This window comes from Chiloscyllium punctatum, chromosome 8 (genome assembly GCF_047496795.1).
Source record: "Chiloscyllium punctatum isolate Juve2018m chromosome 8, sChiPun1.3, whole genome shotgun sequence".
NCBI classification, from domain to species: Eukaryota; Metazoa; Chordata; class Chondrichthyes; order Orectolobiformes; family Hemiscylliidae; genus Chiloscyllium; species Chiloscyllium punctatum.
Window position 1 is genome coordinate 134,415,903 of NC_092746.1, and position 24,099 is coordinate 134,440,001.

At 46.4% G+C, this 24,099-nt stretch overlaps 1 protein-coding gene across 13 annotated transcripts in view; it reads left to right on the forward strand.

Moving 5' to 3' along the window:
- macf1b (microtubule actin crosslinking factor 1b) overlaps positions 1–24,099 on the forward strand; it is a 228,923-nt gene that overhangs the window by 114,888 nt on the left and 89,936 nt on the right. For 10 of the 13 annotated variants that reach the window (XM_072576571.1, XM_072576570.1, XM_072576562.1 and 7 more), the window contains 4 exons: positions 5,893–6,063; positions 12,984–13,226; positions 14,293–14,499; positions 21,579–21,698. In XM_072576571.1, coding sequence (XP_072432672.1) covers positions 5,893–6,063; positions 12,984–13,226; positions 14,293–14,499; positions 21,579–21,698 — 741 coding nt within the window. The remainder of the gene's footprint in view (positions 1–5,892; positions 6,064–12,983; positions 13,227–14,292; positions 14,500–21,578; positions 21,699–24,099) is intronic. The other 3 variants (XM_072576566.1, XM_072576569.1, XM_072576574.1) reach the window with 3 other exon arrangements.

A 24,099-nucleotide genomic window follows, 5' to 3' on the forward strand; every position in this document is an offset into this window, starting at 1 on the left:
GGTACCTAGGTACAGATTCTTCAGTATAAGTGCTCAGGGTAAACAACTAGAGATTAAAAAGTCCAACATTACAAATTGTAGGAGTACATTAGAAAATAGAGAAATTAAAATGTTCAGTACAACAATTTTTCCAATCCAATCAACCTGGAACCTAGCCTCCAATCCACACTGGGCCTTGACTCCAGACTCCACCAGGCCTCACTTTGAGGATCGTAAAGCTGGGAAACCGCTCTGTAAAAACCTTAAGAACGGAAATCCACACTGAGGCTATACCAAGCTGAGACACCACTACTTTAGATCAGAGTGGTGCTGGAAAAACACAGCAGATCGGGCAGCATCTGAGGCACAGGAAAATTGACGTTTCATCAGGAATCCTGATGAAGGGCTCCTGCCCGAAACATCGATTTTCCTGCTCCTTGGATGCTGCCTGACCTGTTTTTCCAGCACCACTCTAATCTAAACTCTGGTTTCCAGCATCTGCAGTCCTCACTTTTGCCCTGAGACACCACTACATCAGGCCAAGAGTTCACCCACACTGAGCTGAGAGAGACCGCCAACACCGGGCTGAGAGACTGCTATGTCAAGTCCATCAGGCAGCATCTGAGGAGCAGGAGAATCGACGTTTCATCAGGAATCCCTGATGAAGGGCTGATACCCAAAACACCAACTCTCCTGCCCCTCGGATGCTGCCTGACTGGCTGTGCTTTTCTAGCGTGATGCTTTTTGACTCTGATCGGCAGCATCTGCGGTGCTCACTTTCTCCAATTAGCCAAGAGTCCAAATCTACACCAAGGCCGGGAATCCAGGACCTCACTGAGAAGAAAGAGACAGAAAAAAAGAACATAAAAGAGAAAAAAGAATGACAAAAGAAAACAAAATGGACAGTGGATAAGCTCAGTTAGAAGTGTCAACTCTACTGCCATCTTGGCAAGAAGCTCAAGTATTAGTGAGAATAGAGAGACAGATGAGAATGGTTTTGATGCAAAAAAGGGCGAGTTAATTAGAAAAGGTGGCAACAGCAAATCAGAGAAAGAGGTAAGACTGATAAATTAAACTGCATTTATTTCAATGCAAGGGGTCTTGCAGGTAAGGCTGGTGAAGTCAGGCCATCTATGGGAACGTGGCATTGGGAATTCATATTATTCTAGTGACCTGGCTGAGGGAAGGGCAGGACTGACAGTTCAACATTTTGGGTTTTAGATGCTTTTGGAATGTTTGAAACGGAAGCAAGAGAGGAGGGGGAGTAGCATTTTTGATTAAGGAAAATATTACAGCTGTACTTGGAGAGGATATTCCCAGTGAAGCTAAATGAGTGGATCTCAGAAATAAGAGAGGAATGATCACCTTGATGGGATTGTACTATAGGCCACCGAATAGTCAGTGGGAAACTAAGGAGCAAATATGTAGGGAGACCTCAGATATGTAAAAGTAACAAGGTTGTAATAGTAGGGGATTTTAACTTTCCAAACACTGACTAGAACTGCCAGAACGTTAAGGGCTCGGATGATGAGGAATTTGTTAAACACGTTCAAGAAATTTTTCTTTATCAACATGTAGATGTACCTACTACAGAAGAAGCAAAACCTGCTCTTCTCTTGGGAAATAGGGAAAGTGACTGAAGTGTTAGTAGGGGAGCACTTTGGGAAAAACAATCATAATTCTATATTTATAAAATAGTTATGGAAAAAGATAAGCCTTATCTAAAAGTAAAAGTTTTTAGTTGGAGTAAGACATATTTTGATGACATTAGACAGGAATTTTCAAAAATCAGGTCATTCCTGATGAAAGGCTCCTGCCCAAAATGTCAATTTTCCTGCTCCTGGGATGCTGTCTGGCCTGCTGTGCTTTTCCAGCACCAGTCTAATCTTGAGGAATTTTTAAAAGTTGATTGGAGTAGACTGTTCACAGGTGAAGAGACAACTGGCAGGTGGGAGGTTTTCAAGTGTGCTAACAAGAGTTCAGAGGCATTATGTTCCTGTTAGAGAAGAAGGGTAAGGCTGATACAAGTAGGGAACAATTGATGAACTAAGATATTGAGGCTCTGGTCAGAAATAAAAAGGAGGCGCATGTTAGATATATACAACTGGGATCAAGCGAATCTCTTGAAGAGTATAAGGGGTGAGGGGCATTCTTAACAGTGAAATTGTATTGACTGTAACAAGGTCAGCTGTGTGAACATCATAGAATGTGACTTCCCTGACTGGGGTTGTTAATTGGTGAGTCCTGGCTGACAGATATAAACAGCAGTGTCAGACATCCTGTTCACTCTGAGAGTGGGCTCTGAGGGAGCTGGATCAGTGTCCAAGATTCTGCCTGTGTAAATAAAGGGGCACTTGGTAACAGGATACTGGTCTCTGTGGAGTTACTTCAGGAATCAGGAGGGCTAAAAGGGGATATGAGATGACCTTGGCAGATAAGGATAATTCCGGATAATCCAAAGAGATTCTACAAGTACATTAAGAGCAAAAGTATTCGGGAGAGAATTGGGCTCCTTAAAGATCAACTAGGTCATCTATGTGTGGAACCACAGGAGATGGGTGAGGTACTAAATGAATGTTTTACCTCAGGATTTTATTGTGGAAAAAAGGCTAGAGAACTTGGGGAAATAAATAGTGATGTATTGAAAACAACCCACATTAAATAATAAGTGATTCTGAAGGTCTTAAAAAAAAACATAAAGGTGGATAAATCTCCAGGACCTGATTAGGTGTACCCCAGGACGTTGTGGGAAGTTAGGGAAGAAATTGCAGGGCCCCCAGCAGGGATACTTGTATCAGCTACAATCACAGGGCAGATGCTGGAGTACCGAAGGGTGGTTAGTGTTTTGCCCCATTTGAAGAAACACTAAAAGAAGCCTGCGATGTATAGACCTGTGAATCTGACATCAGTGGTGGGTACTTTGTTGCAGTGGATTTTGAAAGGATTGATTTGGAGGAGGCAATGACTGATTAGGGCCGTTCAGCATGGCTTTGTGTGAGGGAAGTTGTGTCTCACAAACTTGATTAAATTTTTTGAAAAAGCAGCCAAAAAGGTTGATGACAGAACAATGGTCCACTTTGTCTACATGGACTTCAGTAAAGCCTTTGACAAGGTTCCGCATAGTACACTGATCAGTAAAGTTGGAGCAGATGGGATCCAGGAAGAGCTAACCAATTGGAATCAAAGTTGGCTGAAGGTAGGAGACAGAAGGTAGTGGTGGAGGGCTGTTTTTCGGACTGGAGATCTGTGACCAGTGGTCACAGATCAGTGCTGGGTTGTTTGTCATTTATATAAATTATTTGGATGAGAATTTAGGAGGGATGGCTAGTAGGTTTGTGGGTGACACCAAAATTGGTGGTTTAGTGGACAGACAAAGTTATCTAAGATTGCAAAGGGATCTTGATCAATTGGGCCAATGGACTCAGGAGTGGCAGATGGAGTTTAATTTTGATAAATGTGAAACAAACCAGGGCAGGACTTACAATTAATGGTAAGACCCTAGGTCGTGTTATCAAACAGAGAGACCTAGGGGTTCAGGTACATAATTCTTTGAAAGTTGCATCACAGGTAGACAGGGTGGTGAAGAACGCATTTAGCATGCTTGCCTCATTGCTCAGACCATTGAGTGTAGTGGTTGGGATGTCATGTTGAGGTTGTATTGGACATTGGTGAGGTCCCTTTTAGAGTACTGTGTCCTGTCCTAGTCACCCTGCTATAGGAAGGATATCATTACATTGGAGATAATGCAGAAAAAGAAAATGCCAGGATGTTGCTGGGGCTGGAGGGTTTGAGTTACAATGACAGGCTGGATAGGCTGGAACATTTTTCCCTGGAGTGTTAGAAGCTGAGTGGTGACCTTATAGAGATTTATAAAGTCATGAGGGGCTCAGGTAAAGTGAAGAGCAAATGTCTTTTCTCTGGGGTGGAGGAGTTGAAAATGAGGGGACATATTTTTAAGGTAAGAGAAGATTCAAAAGGGAGTTGAGAGGCAACATTTTTCACACAGAGGGTGATTCATATGTGGAATGAACTGCCAGAGGAAGTGGTAGTTATGGGTACAATTACAACATGTAAAAGACAAGTATATGAATAGGAAAGGTTTGGGGAGATATGAACCAAACACAGGCGAATGCGACTCGTTTAGTTTGGGAAACTGGGTCAGCATGTACAAGTTGGCCCAAAGGGTCTGTTTCTATGCTGGACGACTCCATGACCATTGGGAAAGAAATATTATGATCGTCACAAAAAAAAATTCAACAATGCAGGTAGCCCAGAGTACAGAAAGTACTGGGATTAAGTCATTAAAGAAATAAGGAAATCAAAGACAGGGCATGAAAATGAATTAGCCAGCAAGATAAAGAAAATCCTAGAGATGTTTTGCCAGAACATAAAGAGCAAAAGAATAGTTTAGGAAAATGTGGGACCTATCAGAGAGAAAAAGAGAACTTCTGTGAAAATGCAGAGGATATGAGAAGAATTTGAAATGTTTTTTGTCTCCATATTTACAAACAAAGGGATGATGTGGAGACACTAATCCCAGAGGATCAGTAAGGAACATTGGATAAAATAATCATGAAAGAGAAATGTTAGAGGAATTGGAATCCTTGAAAATGAATAAGGTGCCCGGGCAGGATGGATTGTTCCTCACAGCTCAGAGAGGAAAAAGCAGATACTCTGAGGATTATTTTCCAATCTTCACTAAACACAGGTGCGGTGCCGCAGGATTGGAGAAATGCAAATAAATCGGAATATACTGAGGGGGAAGATGAAATGAGAGATCTTGGTGTGCAAGTACACAGGCCCCTAAAGGTAGCAGTACAGATAGATCCGGTTGTAAAGAAGACATATGGAACACTCCCCTTCATTGGCAGAGGGAGAGAATATAAATGTAGGGAGGCAATGATGAAACTGTGTCAGACACTGGGGAGGCCACAATGGGACTATTGGTCACCACATTACAGGAAAGATGGAATTGCTCTGGAGACTAGAATGTAGCTGGGACTGGAGGATTTTAGCTACAAGGAGAGATTGGAGCGGATGGGCTTGTTTTCCTTAGAATAGAGAAGACTGAGGGGTGACATAATTGAGGTAAACAGCATTGTGAGGGATAGACAGGAGGGATCTATTTCCCTTGGCAGACAATTCAAAAACTACGGATCATCACTCCCATTCCACGTGGATCCAGCTCTTGTCAGCATTTCCCAATCCCCTTCGTTCTCCGTCTCTAGATCTCTTGGAATTCCCATGTTCTCCATCTTGTTTGAACCATGATCTGCCATGTTCTCAAAAATTCAGATTCATTTGGTTTGTGTTTCTTCAAGTAAGCTTTACTTGTTCTTAGTGTTGAGGAGTTTCTTGCCCCAAGAGTTTTGGGATGAAGATTCTAAAACTGGTTGGGACAGAGTGTCACATGGTTCCATTTGATGGGACAGAAAATTCAACAATTCTATTCTGGGGTCAGAATCACCCACTAACTGTGCTAACTCACAGCACCAGGGTCCCAGGTTCGATTCCAGCCTCGGGCGACTGACTATGTGGAGTTTGCACATTCTCCCCGTGTCTGCGTGGGTTTCCTCCAGGTGCTCCGGTTTCCTCCCACAGTCCAAAGATGTGCCGGTGAGGTGAATTGGCCCATAGTGTTAGGTGCATTAGTCAGAGGGAAATGGGTCTGGGTGAGTTACTCTTTGAAGGGTCAGTGTGGACTGTTTGGGCTGAAGGGCCTGTTTCCACACTGTAGGGAATCTAATCTAAACTATGCAGAAAACCAGCTTTCCTTTCCTAGGTTAAGTCGGGTGAACTGATTGTGGCAATTCAAGGTTTATGTCTCTTTTAATGACACAGCATTTTATTTCCCAGTGGTGTACACTGTTTACCAGAATGTGCTGTTCACTCTCAGTGACTTGTTCTTCACAGGAACTGTACAAAGAGGTAGAATCCAAACAGTGCGCATATGACAGTGTTTACACAGTGATGGAACAATTCCTCAATGACTGCAGAGATTCAAAGGGATCAAAGACAGAGCACAGGCTCCACACTCTACAGCACAAGTGGAACGCAGTACATCTGAAAATGCAGGAAAGGAAAGTAAGAGGATATTGCTTCCTGAGTGAGATCGAGACAATGTGTATGTCATGATAATCAGAGTAAGAGAAATGAGGAGAATATGCAGAATAGAAGCACATGGTGAAGGGGTAACTTTGGGCAGAGATTGCAGATTGGCTGCTGCAGAAAACAGAGAGTATATATAAATGGCTCTTTATTTGACGGACAGGGTTGGTGAGTGGAATCTGTGGGTCTGCGCTGGAACCTCAAGGAAGGCATGTTGCGAAAAAGATGTCAGGAGGTTTCAGACAGATATAGAGAGGTTAAGTAAGTGGGCAAAAATCTGGCAGTTGGAGTGTAACATGGGAAAACCATGTACAGTAAAGAAATGTCAAACAACAGATGCTGTGTACAGTTACATGGGAAAGATAGGACCAACAACTCCACAGATCCTGGGATGACAAAAGAGATGGAGATTCAGATAAAGAAAAAAATACTGAGATTATGGCAGGTGTCAGGTAGAATACAAAATTGATGACCAAGAGGAATACAGATGGTTCAGAACAGAGGTGGGAAACTGGCTAAGAGAAACAGGTGAAACTCCAAGCCCCTTCTCCAAACCCCAGCATACACATTCACAGAGACACATACAAGTGGGGTGGTACGGTGGCACCGTGGTTAGCACTGCTGCCTCACAGCACCAGAGACCCGGGTTCAATTCCTGCCTCAGGCAACTGTCTGTGTGGAGTCTGCACATTCTCCCAGTGTCTGCGTGGGTTTTCTCCCACAGTCCAAAAATGTGCAGATTAGGCGAATTGGTCATGCTAAATTGCCAGTAGTGTTAGGTGAAGGGGTAAATGTAGGGGAATGGATCTGGGTGGGTTGCTCTTCGGCGGGTCGGTGTGGACTTGTTGGGCCGAAGGGCCTGTTTCCACACTGTAAATAATCTAATCTAAAGTGTGGAGAATACTGGGCAAACACAGGCCCATGGGACCACTCCAAAAGGCCCTTAGTGATGGATTTCTTCCACATTCTCTGATCTCCTTGGTTCCAGATTAGTTGAACTCTTTACTGAAGGCACTGGACAATTGATATATTAGCTATTCAGTCACAGGTTAACAGCAATATGGGGTTGGTTAGTTCAGTTGGTTAACAGTAATATGGGGTTGGTTAGTTCAGTTGGTTAACAGTAATATGGGGTTGGTTAGTTCAGTTGATTGGCTGAATGGCTTGCAATGCAGAATAACACCAACAGCATGGGTTCAATTCCTGCACTGGCTGAGGGTACCATGAAGGACTCCTTCTCAATCTCTCCTCCAAACTAAGATATGGTGACCCTCAGGATAAGCTATGCCAATTGTCTTGCTCTAATGAGACAGCACCATCATCTGAACAAAGATAACGTGCAGCCCAGGAACAGGCCCTTCGGCCCTCCAAGCCTGAGCCGATCCAAATGTACTGTCTAAACCTGTCGCCCAATTCCTAAGCATCTGTATCCCTCTGCTCTCAATCAGGTCCCCCCCACCCCCCCACCACCGTCTCCCTTTTTCCTGCTCTCTCCACCCCTGCCCTTTCCCTCTCTCTCATTCTTCCCCTCCCCTTTTATCTCCACCCCACACTTCCCTCCTCTATCTCTCTCATTACACCCCACCTCCCACTTTCTTCACCCAGAGAGTGGGAAGCTTGTGGAAGTCTCTGCCACAGAAAGTGATTGAATTTAAAATGCTTGTCACAAAGCTGGTCCTTTTCTCAAGGATACTGTGTCCTTGGTTTCTTTCAGAAGGGTCAGAAAACTCCCCCAGTTCCAAGGTGACTAGTTTGGTACAGAGATGAAAAGGATGTTGAGAAGCCTTTTGTTTCTATGTAAACAGATGAGACTTCAGGCCAAAGTGGTCATGTTTTAGCAGTGACCTGTATAATGAGGGGAGTGGTCAGCTCTGTAGCTGAGCAGTTCAGTCCAGAGTTAGTTTGAAATTTAGCCGTGGACTGTATGAACAGGCTACAAAACCTCTCTCTCCTTCTACCCTTCTAACTTCAACCTGTAAGCATGTGTTCCATTTATACTGGGTGTTAAAGGGAGTTTGCTTATTGGGACTGTTGTGTATATTCGGAACAGCATAATTAAGTCTAGTTTGGATAGACCGACTTCTATAGGGGTTCTTTATTCTGTTCTTTGTGTTGCATTGTGTAATTTTGTGAATAAATTTTCGTCTGTTTTAAAGCCTAGTAGTCAACCTAGCTATCTTACTCCAGGACCTAAACAAATTACAAAGCAATGGTCTGGGCTGCCTGCTTAAGAATGTTTTGAGTGGTCTGGCCTAATCCATAACAGATTGGATATTTTCATGAAGCAGTTAGATATAGTTCTTGGTACTAAAATGATCAAAGGGTATGGGAGGAATCAGGGACAGGGGGCTGTATTTGATAATCAGCTACGATCATATTGAATGGCAGAGTAGGCTTGAGGGGCCAAATGGCCTCGTTCTTCTTCTATTTTCTATGCTTCAATGAACATAGGAGCAGGAAGCCATTCAGCCCCTCAAGCCTGCTCCATGATTTAATATGATCATGGCTGGTCTCATCTCAATCCCAACCACACCTTCCTGCCCACTCTCCTTAACCTTTCAACCTTTACTCATTAAAAATCTATCTGTCTATCTCCTCCTGGCACTCAAAGGGCTGCAGAGGAGGTTCACTAGGTTTATTCTGGAGTTGAGGGGGTTGCTTTATGAGGAGAGACTGAGTAATCTGGGATTATATTCATTGGAATTTAGAAGAATGAGGGGGACTCTGATAGAAACATAAAATTATGAAGGGAATTGATAAGATGGAAGTAGAGAGGATGTTTCCACTGGCGGGTGAGACTAAGACAAAAGGGCATAGCCTCAAGATTAGAGGGAGCAGATTCCTTCACCCAGAAGGTTGTGAATCTGTGGAATTCCCTAGCTGGATAGATTTTTGAACAGTAAAGGAATCAAGGGTTCTGGTGAGTGGGTGGGTAAGTGGAGCTGAGGCTATCAAAAGATCACTCATGATCTTATTGAATGGCAGAGCAGGCTCAAAGGGTCAGACAGCCTACTCCTGCTCCTCGTTCTTCTGGTCTTACTCAATGTTCCAGCAAGCGCCACATTCTAGAGGTGTAAATTCAATGCAAGCTGGCAAAAACTGGATCCAAAACTGATTTACAAACAGGAGGCAAAGGGTGATGGCGGAGGGCTGTTTTTAATTGGAAGCCTGTGACCAGTGGTCTACAACAAGGATCAGTGCTGGGACCCTTGCTCTTTGCTATGTACATTAACCACTTGGATGTAAATGTAGATGGTATAATTAGTAAGTATGCAGATGACTGGAAAATTGATGGGTATCGTTGATAGTGAGGAGGATGGTCTCAGGCTACAGTTGAAGAGTGTGAATTAAAATCCCTACAGTGTGGAAACAGGCCCTTCAGCCCAACAAGTCCACACTGACCGTCCAAAGAGTAACCCACCCAAACCCATTCCCCTATTTGCCCCTGACACTATGGGCAATTTAGCATGGTCAATTGACCCAACCTACATGTCTTTGGATTGTGGGAGGAAACCAGAGCACCCGGAGGAAACCCACGCAGACACGGGGAGAATGTGCAAACTCCACACAGTCAGTCACCCAAGGCTGAAATCGAACCTGTGTCCCTGGTACTGTGAGGCAGCAGTGCTAACCACTGAGCCACTGTGCCACCCTTAAGCAGAATGCCATTTCGGATGCTGTCCGACCTGCTGTGCTTTTCCAGCGCCACACTCTCGACTCTGATCTCCAGCATCTGCACTCCTCACTTTCTCCTAGGTCTCAGGCAACAATCTGATATTAATCAGCTGGTAAATTGGGCAGAGCATTGGCAGATGGAATTTTATCCTGAGAAGTGTGAGGCAACAAATTTTGGAAGATCTAACAAGGGAAGGATATACACAATGAATAGTAGGTCCCTGGGGAGCATTGTGGAACAAAGGGACTTTGGTTACAAGTCTGTATTTTTGATTTCTCTGAAAGTGTCAGCACAGGGAGACAGTATGGAGAAGGCATGTGGGTTGCTTGCCTTCATTAACTGGGGTGTAGAGTGCAGGAGCAGGGAAGTCTGCTTACAATTTTAAAACGCATTTGCTAGGGCACAGATCAAAAATTCCTTCTGCTGGCCACATATCAGAAGGACTGGAGAGGGTGTAGAATTTTCAAAGTTTGGGAGATTTGTAGCTCGGGTGCTCGTTGTTGTGGTTCTGTTCGCCGAGCTGGGAATTTGTCTTGCAAACGTTTCGTCCCCTGTCTAGGTGACATCCTCAGTGCTTGGGAGCCTCCTGTGAAGCGCTTCTGTGCTGTTTCCTCTGACATTTATAGTGGCCTGTCTCTGCTGCTTCCGGTTGTCAGTTCGAGCTGTCCGCTGTAGTGGTCAGTATATTGGGTCCAGGTCGATGTGTTTGTTGATAGAGTCTGTGGATGAGTGCCATGCCTCTAGGAATCCCCTGGCTGTTCTCTGTTTGGCTTGCCCTATAATGGTAGTGTTGTCCCAGTTGAATTCATGTTGCTTGTCATCTATGTGTGTGGCTACTAAGGATAGCTGGTCGTGTCGTTTCGTGGCTAGTTGGTGTTCATGGATACGGATCTTCCTGTCTTCCTGTTTGTCCGATGTAGTGTTTTGTGCAGTCCTTGCATGGGATTTTGTACACTACATTGGTTTTGCTCATGTTGGGTATCGGGTCCTTCGTTCTGGTGAGTTGTTGTCTGAGAGTGGCTGTTGGTTTGTGTGCTGTTATGAGTCCTAGTGGTCGCAGTAGTCTGGCTGTCAGTTCAGAAATGCTCCTGATGTATGGTAGTGTGTCTAGTCCTTTGGGTTGCGGCATGTCCTCGTTCCGTTGTCTCTCCGTTAGGCATCTGTTGATGAAATTGCGAGGGTATCCGTTTTTGGCAAATACATTGTATAGGTGTTCCTCTTCCTCTTTTTGTAGTTCTGGTGTGCTGCAGTGTGTTGTGGCCCTTTTGAATAGTGTCCTGATGCAACTTCATTTGTGTGTGTTGGGGTGGTTGCTTTCATAGTTTAGGACTAGCCACACTACCATACATCAGGAGCATTTCTGAACTGACAGCCAGACTACTGCGACCACTAGGACTCATAACAGCACACAAACCAACAGCCACTCTCAGACAACAACTCACCAGGACGAAGGACCCGATACCCAACATGAGCAAAACCAATGTAGTGTACAAAATCCCATGCAAGGACTGCACAAAACACTACATCGGACAAACAGGAAGACAGCTAACGATCCGTATCCATGAACACCAACTAGCCACGAAACGACACAACCAGCTATCCTCAGTAGCCACACACGCAGATGACAAGCAACATGAATTCGACTGGGACAACACTACCATTATAGGGCAAACCAAACAGAGAACAGCCAGGGAATTCCTAGAGGCATGGCACTCATCCAAAGACTCTATCAACAAACACATCGACCTGGACCCAATATACCAGCCACTACAGCGGACAGCTGGAACTGACAACCGGAAGCAGCAGAGACAGGCCACTATAAATGCCAGAGGAAACATCACAGAAGCACTTCACAGGAGGCTCCCAAGCACTGAGGATGTCACCTAGACAGGGGACAAAACGTCTGCAACACAAATTCCCAGCTCGGCGAACAGAACCACAACAACAGGGTGTAGAATTTTCATCAGCATATTGCCTGGGATGGAAAGCCTCAGTTATGAGGGGAGACTGGATAGACTGGGACTGTTCTCCTTGAAGCAGAGGAGGCTGAGGGGCAGCATTGAGGCATTATATAAGGACCAGATAGAGTAAATTGTGAAAACCTTTTCCCCATTGCAGATGTGTTGAAGAGCAGAGGGCATCAGTTTAAGGTGAGGAGGAAGTGGTTATGAGGAGATCCTGAAAAGAATGTTCTCACCCAGAGGATGGTGGATATATGGACCGTGCTGACTGAGAGGGTGGTGGATATATGGACCGCACTGACTGAGAGGGTGGTGGATATATGGACCGTGCTGACTGAGAGGGTGGTGGATATATGGACCGCACTGACTGAGAGGGTGGTGGATATATGGACCGTGCTGACTGAGAGGGTGGTGGATATATGGACCGCACTGACTGAGAGGGTGGTGGATATATGGACCGTGCTGCCTGAGAGGGTGGTGGATATATGGACCGTGCTGACTGAGAGGGTGGTGGATATATGGACCGCACTGACTGAGAGGGTGGTGGATATATGGACCGTGCTGACTGAGAGGGTGGTGGATATATGGACCGTGCTGACTGAGAGGGTGGTGGATATATGGACCGCACTGACTGAGAGGGTGGTGGATATATGGACCGTGCTGCCTGAGAGGGTGATGGATATATGGACCGTGCTGACTGAGAGGGTGGTGGATATATGGACCGTGCTGACTGAGAGGGTGGTGGATATATGGACCGTGCTGACTGAGAGGGTGGTGGATATATGGACCGTGCTGACTGAGAGGGTGGTGGATATATGGACCGTGCTGACTGAGAGGGTGGTGGATATATGGACCGCGCTGACTGAGAGGGTGGTGGATATATGGACGGTGCTGACCGAGAGGGTGGTGGATATATGGACCGTGCTGACTGAGAGGGTGGTGGATATATGGACCGTGCTGACTGAGAGGGTGGTGGAGGCAGGTACTCTCACAACATTGACGAACTATCTGGATGAGAGTTGAACATGCCAGGGTGTAGTAGGCTCTGGACCAAGTGCAGCTAAATGGGATTAGTGTTGGTTGGTTAGCATGGCACAGTGGGCTAACGGCTTGTTTCTATACTGTATAACTCTGCCAATCCTCCACAACCCCCACCCTGTCTTCCTATTCCTGTCTCTCCCTGATTACCTTTTCTGTTAGGTTGACCATGGAAAAATTGATCATATATAAATTGTGTTTTGATTGGTTTAAATTGCCAGGTGAGACTATCTGAACGAGTAACCTTGGAGACTCAATTCCATAGCAACGCCCAGGAGCTGATTGGCTGGATAGAAGATGCCATGAACATGTTGAATAAGGCTCCAGCTCCAAGTCTGATCCAGGAGTACATCACAATACAGATCCAGGATCACCAGGTGACCTGTCCTGGGAGAAACACGGTCCATCCACCTCCCCATCACACTGTGGCCAAGTGTTATCTGATGGCACAGAATCACCCTGGGGTGGGTTCAGTATTAAAGGACAACACTCCATTCACTTTCCCTACTAGTCACTGAACTAGAATGCTGGCTTTGTGCAATATATGCACAAGGACTCTCAACTCCCTTGGTGCTGCAACTTCCTCCAGTCTTTAAATAATATTCAACTCCTCTATTCTTCCTGCCCAAGTGCATGAGCTCACGTTTCCCCACATTATGCTCCATCTGCTGCACTGTTCCCATTCGTTTAACCTGTCTATATCTGTCCACAAACCATGTGTTATCCTCATCACTTACCTTCCCACCTAATCTTGTGTCACTCACAGACTTTGTGAGTGCACATTTACCTCTCTCTTCATACAGATTAGAAATAATTGTGGGCCGAGCACTGACCCTGTGGGACTCCACTATTTACAGGTTGCTATCCGGGAGATTCCATCTTATCCCCACTCTCCGTTTTCTTGTTGTTCGCCAATCCTCTATTCATGCTAATATATTATCCCCCAACACTGTGTGCTCTTTCTTTGTACCACATGGGTTAACAGGACACTGGTGCCTGAACAATCACTACCTTAGAGGCAGCGATCAGGTACAGTGAGTGCAGGGATCGGGTGCAGGATCAGGTGGAGTGGCTCAGTGGTTAGCACTGCTGCCTCACAGCCCCAGGGACCCAGTTCAATTTCAGCCTCGGGTGACTGTCTGTGTTGAGTGTGCACGTTCTCCCTGTGTCTCCATGGGTTTCCTCCGGGTGCTCCAATTTTCTCCCAGGTCAGGGTGGATTGTCCATGCTAAATTGCCCACAGTGTTACCTGCATTAGCCAGAGGGAAGTGGGTCTGGGTGGGTTACTCTTCAGAGGGTCAGTGTGGACTGGTTGGGCTGAAGGGCCTGTTTCCACACTGTAGGGAATCTAATCTAATCTAGGTAGTGAGTGTGGGGATTAGGTTCAGGAATCAGGTGCAGAGATCGGGTTCAGTGAGTGTGGGAATTGGGTACAGAAATCGGGAACATGGATTGGGTAGCGATGCAGTTGTGTGTGTCATGGCTGCCATCTCTCTCTCTCTCTCTCTCTCTCTCTCTCTCTCTCTGTAGCGGTTCAGCAGCGATGTAGCCTCTCACTCTGCACAGCTGAACACCCTGGAACAATGCTCAGAGCCTCTGAGGGATTACAGCAGCAAGCAGCATCGCAGTCTCATTCAGAACGTAATGGGCACCGTACGGGAGAAATGGGCAAAACTTACACAGTGTACCAGCCAACGAGAGCAATCTCTCCAGGAGGCCAGAAAACATGCCCAACAGGTAATACACCGTAGTGTTTCCCTCCTCCTCTAACCAAAAAAAAGCAGAGGGGTAAAGAGATGTGCTATTCCAAAACTGTTGGTAGTAGAATAAAAAGTAAGGCCCTGGCTTGAGAGGGTTCACCCAGCAGCAGATCAGCAATAAGTGCAGGTAAGCTCAGGGAGAGTCCTTTCACTTTCCTTTTTAGACTTTAAGATGGCACTTAGGGCAGTCACACGTTCCTCCTGCAGGATATGGGAGCTCAGGTTAACTTCTATCATCCCTGATGACTACACGTGTGGGAAGTGCACCCAGCTGCAGCTCCTGGGAGACCGTGATGGGGAGCTGGAGCTGGGTGCACTCAGGATCATTGAACATAGAAAAGTACAGCACAGAACATGCCCTTTGGCCCACGATGTTGTGCCGAGGATTAATCCTAATGTAAAATATAATAACTTAACCTACACACCCCTCAACTCACTGCTATCCATGTGCATGTCCAGCAGTCGCTAAAATGTCCCTAATGACTTTGCTTCCACCACCACAGCTGGTAACACATTCCATGCATTCACAACTTTCTGCATAAAGAACCTACCTCTGACATCACCTCTATAACTTTCTCCTAATATCTTCAAGTTATGACTTCTCGCACCAGTCAATCCTGCCCTGGGGAAAAGTCTCTGACTATTGACTCTATCTATTCCTCTCATCATTTTGTACATCTCGATCAAGTCTCCTCTCTTCCTCCAGAGAGAAAAGTCAGAGCTTAGTCAATCTTTCTTCATAAGGCAAGCCCTCCAGTCCAGGCAGCATCCTGGTAAACCTTCTTTGCACCCTCTCCAAAGCCTCTGGATCTTTCCTATAGTAGGGCGACCAGAACTGGACACAATATTCCAAGTGTGGTCTCACCAGGGACTTGTAGAGCTGTAGCAAAACCTCACGGCTCTTAAACCCTTTTAATGAAAGCCAAAACACCATAAGCTTTCTGAACAACCTATCCACTTGGGTGGCAACTTTGAGGGATCTATGTACTTGCACACCCAGATTCCTCTGTTCCTACACACTGCCAAGAATCATGTCTTTAACCCTATATTCAGCATTCCAGTTCGACCTTCCAAAATGCATCACTTCACATTTATACAGGTTGAACTCCATCTGCCATTTCTCAGCCCAGCTCTGCATCCCGTCTATGTCACGCTGCAGCTTGCAGTAGCCCTCTTTCCTATCAATGACACCTCCAACCTTTGTGTCATCTGCAAAATTACTAACCCACCCCTCAACCTCCTCATCCAAGTCATTTATAAAAACTACAAAGAGCAGAGGCCCAAGAACAGGGCCCACTCAACACTGACCTCCAGGCAGAATACTTTCCATCTACAACCACTCTCTGCCTTCTGTCAGCCAGCCGATTTCTGAAATTCCAAACCCATGTCTCCATTATGCCCCAAACATCATAGCCCCATGTACTGATCCATGCTCTAAGTTTATCATTCTTTTTTCTGACACTCCTTGAGTTAAAGCAGATACACTTTAACGATCCCTTTGTTTCATCACGTGAGAAACCTTCCCGATAGATTCAATATATCCTATCACTGTCCTGTCTGCAGCTGACCCCCTCTCAGACATGTGGCTCTGATTCCCACCCCCCTGCCAAACTAGTTTAAACCCTCCCGAATCTCATGAGCAAATCTCCCACCCTGGACATTTGTACCCCTCCAGTTCAGGTGCAACCTGTCCTTCATGTACAGGTCCCACCTTCCCCAGGGGGTATCCCAATGGTCTGAGTATCTGAAGCCCTCCCTCCTGCACCACCCTCACAGCCACGTGTTAAGCCTCACTCACTGACTGTTCCTCATCTCACTATCTCGTGGGACCAGTACCAAACCTGAGATCACTACTCTACTCGTCCTGTTCTTCAGCTTCCAACCTAACTCTCTGTGGTCACTTTTCAGATCCTCAATCCCTTTCCTGGCTATATCATTGGTGCCAATATGTACCACGATTTCTGGCTGCTCCCCCTCCCCCTTTAGAATCTCGTGAACCCGATCGGCGACATCCTGGACCCTGGCACCAGGGAGGCAACGTACCTTCTGGGACTCCCATTCCTGACCTCAAAATCTCCTGTCAATCTGTCTAACTATTGAGTCCCCGACTACGAGCGCTTTTCTATTTCTCTCACTTCCCTTCTGAGCCACAGTGCCAGGCTCAGTGCCAGAGACCTGACAACTATGGCTTTCCCCTGGCAGGCTGCCTCCACCAGCAGTATCCAACACGGTATACTTATTGCTGAGGGGAACAGCCACAGGGGATCCCTGCTCTGACCATCGGTTCCCTTTCCTCCCCCTGACAGTAACCCAGCTGTCCTTATTCTGTGTCTGGGGAGTGACCACCTCCCTGTACATCCTCTCGATTACCTCCTCAGCCTCCCGGATGATCCATAGTTCATCCAGCTCCAGCTCCAGTTCCCCAACTCGGTTTTCAAGGAGCTGGAGTTGGGTGCACTTCCTGCAGATGTATTCGGCAGAGACATGTGAAGTGTCTCTCACCTGCCACATTCTGCAGGAGGAACGTGCAAGTGCCCTAACATCCATATCCCGCTATGCTGAAAGCCCACACAGGACTAAACAAAGGAAGAGAAGGAAAAAAAAGAGAAACCTGAAAACTTACTGAGTTTACAGACTCTGAGTAAGGTTAGAGGAGCTGGGTGGGAGGGAGGCCCTATGGTGTCGGGTTGAAAAGGTGTTTCTGGAAAAATGCATCAGGTCAGGCAGCATCCAAGGAGCAGGAGAATCGACGTTTTGGGCATGAGCCCTTCTTCAGGAAGAAGGGCTCATGCCCGAAACGTCGATTCTCCTGCTCCTTGGATGCTGCCTGACCTGCTGCGCTTTTCCAGCATCACATTTTCAGCTCTGATCTCCAGCATCTGCAGTCCTCACTTTCTCCTGTGGTGTAGGGTCTCAGGTTTAGACCTCACCCACTTAAAAACTCCCCAGAAGTCCTTCGCTCCTCCCTCGCACCTCTTGGCCAATGTAGATAAGTGTGAGGTCTTGCATTTTGGAAAGTCAAATCAAGGTAGGAGTTTCATGGTGAATGGTAGGGCCTTAAGGAGTGGAGTGGAACAGAGGGACCTTGGAGTTCAGGTTCACAGTTCTCTGAAAATGGTGTCCCAGGAAGACAGGGCAGTGAAAGAAGGCTTTGGGCACACTGGCTCTCATCAGTCAGGTCATTGAGTATATAAGTTGGGAAGTTATGTTGCTGTTATCCAGGATGTTGGTGAGACCATGCTTGGAGTATTGCATTCAGTTTTTGTCACCTTGTTGTAGGAAGGACGTTACTAATCTAGAAAGAACATAGAAGAAATTTACAAGGATGGTGCCTGGACTCCATGGTCTGAGTTATAGGGAGAGGTTGGACAAACTAGGACATTTTCCTTTTGAGCATAGGAGACTGAGGGGGGAACATTGTAGAGGTGTATAAGATCATGAAAGGCATGGACTGGGTGAATGCCGTCAGTCTTTTTCCCAGGGTTGGGAAATTGAGGACTAGAGGGCACCAGTTTAAGGTTGGAGGGGAAAGAATAAAAGACAACCCAAAGGACAACTGTTTTTACACAGAGGGTGCCAGAGGAAGTGATTGAGGCGGGGACATTGATAATACTTAAAAGGCATTTGGACATATACATGGATAGGAAAGGGTTACAAGGATATGGAGAAAGTGAGGACTGCAGATGCTGGACTCAGAATCGAAGTGTGTGGTGCTGGAAAAGCACAGCCGATCAGGCAGCATCCGAGGAGCAGGAGAATCAGGCAGAAGCCCTTCATCAGGGCCAAGTGCAGGGAAATGGAGCTAGCATGGATGGATATTTCGGTCGGCATGGATCCGTTTGGACAAAAAGGCCTGTCTCCATGCAGTAGGATTCTGACTGTATGATCCCTCTGAGTTTCCTCGTGTCCTGCCATTCACTGAGTACTCCCTTCTCTTGTTCCTTCTTCCAAGTGCATCACCTCACTTTTATAGTCATAGAGATGTACAGCATGGAATCAGACCCTTCGGTCCAACTCGTCCATGCCGACCAGATATCCCAACACAATCTAGTCCCACCTGCCAGCACCTGATCCATATCCCTCCAAACCCTTCCTATTCATATACCCATCCAAATGCCTCTTAAATGTCGCAATTGTACCAGCCTCCACCACATCCTCCGACAGCTCTTTCCATACACATACCACCCTCTGTGTGAAAAAGTTGCCCCTTAGGTCTCTTTTATATCTTTCCCCTCTCACCCTAAACCTATGCCCTCTAGTTCTGGACTCCCTGACCCCAGGGAAAAGACTTTGTCTATTTATCCTATCTATGTCCCTCATAATTTTGTAAACCTCTATAAGGTCACCCCTCAGCCTCCGACACTCCAGGGAAAACAGCCCCAGCCTGTTCAGCCTCTCCCTGTAGCTCAGATCCTCCAACCCTGGCAACATCCTTGTAAATCTTTTCTGAACCCTTTCAAGTTTCACAACATCTTTCTGATAGGAAGGAGACCAGAATTGCACGCAATATTCCAACAGTGGCCTAACCAATGTCCTGTACAGCCGCAACATGACCTCCCAACTCCTGTACTCAATACTCTGACCAATAAAGGAAAGCATACCAAACGCCTTCTTCACTATCCTATCGACCTGCGACTCCACTTTCAAGGAGCTATGAACCTGCACTCCAAGGTCTCTTTGTTCAGCAACACTCCCTAGGACCTTACCATTAAGTGTATAAGTCCTGCTAAGATTTGCTTTCCCAAAATGCAGTACCTCGCATATATCTGAATTGAACTCCATCTGCCACTTCTCAGCCCATTGGCCCATCTGGTCAAAATCCTGTTGTAATCTGAGATAACCTTCTTCGCTGTCCACTACACCTCCAATTTTGGTGTCATCTGCAAACTTACTAACTGTACCTCTTATGCTCGCATCCAAATCATTTATGTAAATGACAAAAAGTAGAGGGCCCAGCATCGATCCTTGTGGAACTCCACTGGTCACAGGCCTCCAGTCTGAAAAACAACCCTCCACCACCACCCTTTGTCTTCTACCATTGAGCCAGTTCTGTATCCAAGTGGCTAGTTCTTCCTGTATTCCATGAGATCTAACCTTGCTAATCAGTGTCCCATGGGGGACCTTGTCGACCGCCTTATTGAAGTCCATATGGATCACATCGACTGCTCTGCCCTCATCAATTTTCTTTGTTACTTCTTCAAAAAACTCAATCAAGTTTGTGAAACATGATTTCCCACAGACAAAGCCATGTTGACTACCCCTAATCAGTTGCTGGAAAAGCACAGCAGGTCAGGCAGCATCCAAGGAGCAGGAGAATCGATGTTTCGGGCATAAGCCCTTCTTCAGGCTTATGCCTGAAATGTCGATTCTCCTTCTCCTTTGATGCTGCCTGACCTGCTGCGCTTTTCCAGCAACACATTTTTAAGCTCTGATCCACAGCCATCTGCAGTCCTCACTTTCTCCTATCCCTAATCAGTCCTTGCGTTTCCAAATACATGTACATCCTGTCCCTCAGGATTCCCTCCAACAACTTGCCCACAACTGAGGTCAGGCTCACTGATCTATAGTTCCCTAGCTTGTCCTTACCGCCCTTCTTAAACAGTGGCACCACGTTTGCCAACCTCCAGTCTTCCGGCACCTCACCTGTGACTATCGATGATACAAATATCTCAGCAAGAGGCCCAGCAATCACTTCTCTAGCTTCCCACAGAGTCCTCGGGTACACCTGATCAGGTCCTGGGGATTTATCCACCTTTAACCGTTTCAAGGCAGCCAGCACTTCCTCCTCCATAATATGGACATTTTTCAAGATGTCACCATCTATTTCCCTACAGTTTATATCTTCCATATCCTTTTCCACAGTAAATACTGATGCAAAATATTCATTTAGTGTCTCCCCCATTTTCTGTGGCTCCACACCAAAGGCCACCTTGCTGATCTTTGAGGGGGCCTATTCTCTCCCTAGTTACCCTTTTGTCCTTAATGTATTTGTAAAAACCCTTTGGATTCTCCTTAATTCTATTTGCCAAAGCTATCTCATGTCCCCGTTTTGCCCTCCTGATTTCCCTCTTAAGTATACTCTTACTTCCTTTATACTCTTCTAAGGATTCACTCGATCTATCCTGTCTATACCTGACATATGCTTCCTTCTTTTTCTTAACCAAACCCTCAATTTCTTTTGTCATCATTTCTGAAGGCTTCCCATTTTCCAGCCGTCCCTTTACCTGCGAACACCTGCGTCCAATCAGCTTTTGAAAGTTCTTGCCTAATACCGTCAAAATTGGCCTTTCTCAGAATAAATTCTATCTGTCACTGATCTGTCCACCTGACCAATCGGTTTATCAATTTAAAAGTCACAGCAACTGCTGCAGGAAAAGTAACCAGTTAAATCTGACTGGAGTTTTTTTTACTGCAGAGAAGAGGCAGCTTCTGCTGGGGAGAACAGCATACCCTCCTGTTTGTGTGTGTATGTCTCTCTCTCTCTCTCTGTGACAGTGAGTCTGGAACTTGTTTCCAGGGCCAACTGCTCTGTTAGCTGGGATCCATAGGTCTCACTTGTGAACAACTCTGTAGCTCCTGATTGGTTGCAGGATCCCATCACCTCAAAACACACAGTTGACAAGATGAGGAAGCAAATTCCTCTCTGTGAAATGATGCAGCAGCTCTGGGTAAATTTCTGTGACTAACAACAGATTTTTTGATCTTTGTGGCTCTGTTTTTAAAGGCAGGAAGGCAAAAAACAGACTCCGAGCTTACAGTGCACTTCATAAATATCATCATATTCCCTTTAACATCAGGCTGGAGAATGCTCTCATCCTCCGTGAAACTCAGATAATTTCTCACAAACCCCAGACTGAGTGGGAATAGAAGCTGCACTAAGTACTGTGGCAGTGATAACATGATGAGATTGTATCTGGCTAATGCGGTTTGCAGTGCAGATTGGATGGACCAAATGGCCCCCTCCTGCATCATATCAATTCTATGATTCTGTGTTGACCCTGCCCCCATTCTTGTTGAGAATTGGACTGTTTGACCCTGTGATGCTTGTCTTTGCAGTTCAGTGAGGCAAGGAAGATGCTACAAAGTTGGATGGATGAAGTGGATCAGCATCTAGAGGCTCAGATGGACGTTGTTATCGACAACAATGACATTAAACAGCAGCTCACCCAGCAACAGGTCAGCATCACGGAAAGTTGCCATAATCACATCGGGCTGTCGCTCACTACAGAGGGAGATGGCAGGTGATGGTTTAATATGAGGGTCACCACCTCACACAAAGGCAGAGGTTCAAGGAGAGTCCTTCATGGAAATGAATCCTTTATGGCTGGCACAGTGGCTCAGTGGTTAGCACTGCTGCCTCAGAGTGCCAGGGACCCAGGTTCAATTCCAGCCTTGAGTAACTGTCTGCATGGAGTGTGCACATTCTCCCTGTGTCTGCATGGGTTTCCCCTGGATACTTCGATTTCCTCCCACAGTCACAAAGATGTGCAAGTGAGGTGAATTGGCCATGCTAAATTGCCCATAGTGTGAGGTGCAGGAGTCAGGGGTAAATTTGGGTAAGGGATGGGTCTGGGTGGGTTACTCTTCAGAGGGTCAGTGTGGACTTGTTGGGCCAAATGGCCTGTTTCCATACTGTAAAGAATCTAATCTAATCTCAGTTGGTGGAAGAACAAAGAAAATGTACAGCCCAGGAACAGGCCCTTCGGCCCTCCAAGCCTGAGCTGATCCAAATCTACTGTCTAAACCTGTCGCCCAATCCCTAACCATCTGTATCCCTCTGCTCCCCACCTTCTCATGCATCTGTCCAGACGCATCTGAAATGAATCTACCGTGCCTGTCTCTACCACCTCTCCTGACAACGTGTTCCAGACACCCACCACCCTCTGTGTGAGGTACTTGCCGCGTGTATCCCCCTTAAACTTTCCACCTCTCACCTTGAAAGTGTGACCTCTCGTTATTGAATCCCTCACCCTGGGAAAAAGCTTATCTCTATCCACCCTGTCTATACCCTTCATGATTTTGTAAACCTCAATCAGGTCCCCCCTCAATCTCCTTTTTTCTAATGAAAACAAACCAAACCTACTCAACCTCTCTTCATAACTAGCACCTTCCATACCAGGCAACATCCTCGTAAACCTTCTCTGCACCCTCTCCAAAGCGTCCACATCCTTTTGGTAATGTGGCGACCAGAACTGTACACAGTGTTCTAAATGCGGCCGAACCAATGTCTTGTACAATTTTAACATGACCTGCCAGCTCTTATACTCAATACTGCATCCGATGAAGGCAACTATACCATATGTCTTCCTGACCACTCTATCCACCTGTGCAGCAACCTTCAGGGTACAATGGACCTGATTAAATTGATTAAAATATGGGCAATAACACTGAGCAACTTGGAATTGTTAATAGCTTGAGTAAGAATGCAATGATATAGCAATTTTTTTTTTCTGGTGAAACTATCACTCACCAACTGACAAGAAATCATAGAATCAAATATTGATCCAGCCAAGGGAAAGGACAATCAGATCATTAACCCTGTGTTTATGTAAGAGATGGCCAATTGGCTCCCCAAAGCCTAACTATCAACCACAAGGTATCACGTTCACTCCCCAAGCGCCCCATTCACTCCGTGTGCCCCATTCATTTCCCGTGTGCCCCGTTCATTTCCCGTGTGCCCCGTTCATTTCCCGTGTGCCTCATTTACTTTGCGTGTGCCCTGTTCACTTTCCGTGTGCCTCATTCACTTTGCGTGTGCCTCATTCACTTTCCATGTGCCCCGTTCATTTCCCGTGTGCCCCGTTCACCTTCCGTGTGCCTCATTCACTTTGCGTGTGCCCTGTTCACTTTCCGTGTGCCCCCTTCATTTCCCGTGTGCCCCGTTCATTTCCCGTGTGCCCCGTTCACTTTCCGTGTGCCCTGTTCACTTTCCGTGTGCCCCGTTCACTTTCCGTGTGCCCTGTTCATTTCCCGTGTGCCCCGTTCATTTCCCGTGTGCCCCGTTCACTTTCCGTGTACCCTGTTCACTTTCCATGTGCCCCGTTCTCTTTCCGTGTACCTGGTTCACTTTCCGTGTGCCACGTTCACTTTCCGTGTGCCCTGTTCACACCGTGTGCCCCGTTCACTTTCCGTGTGCCCTGTTCACCTTCCGTGTGCCCCGTTCAATTTGCGTGAGCCCTGTTCACTTTCCGTGTGCCACGTTCACTTTGCGTGTGCCACGTTCACTTTCCGTGTGCCCTGTTCACTCCATGTGCCCCGTTCACTTTCTGTGTTTCCTGTTCACTTTCCGTGTGCCCTGGTAACTTTGCGTGTGCCCCGTTCACTTTGCGTGTGCCCCGTTCACTTTCCGTGTGCCCTGTTCACTTTGTGTGTGCCCTGTTCACTCCGTGTGCCCCGTTCACTTTCCGTGTTTCCTGTTCACTTTCCGTGTGCCCCATTCACTTTGCGTGTGCCCCGTTCACTTTCCATGATTCCTGTTCACTTTGCGTGTGCCCTGTTCACTTTCCGTGTTTCCCGTTCACTTTCCGTGTGCCCTGTTCACTCCATGTGCCCCGTTCACTTTCCGTGTTTCCTGTTC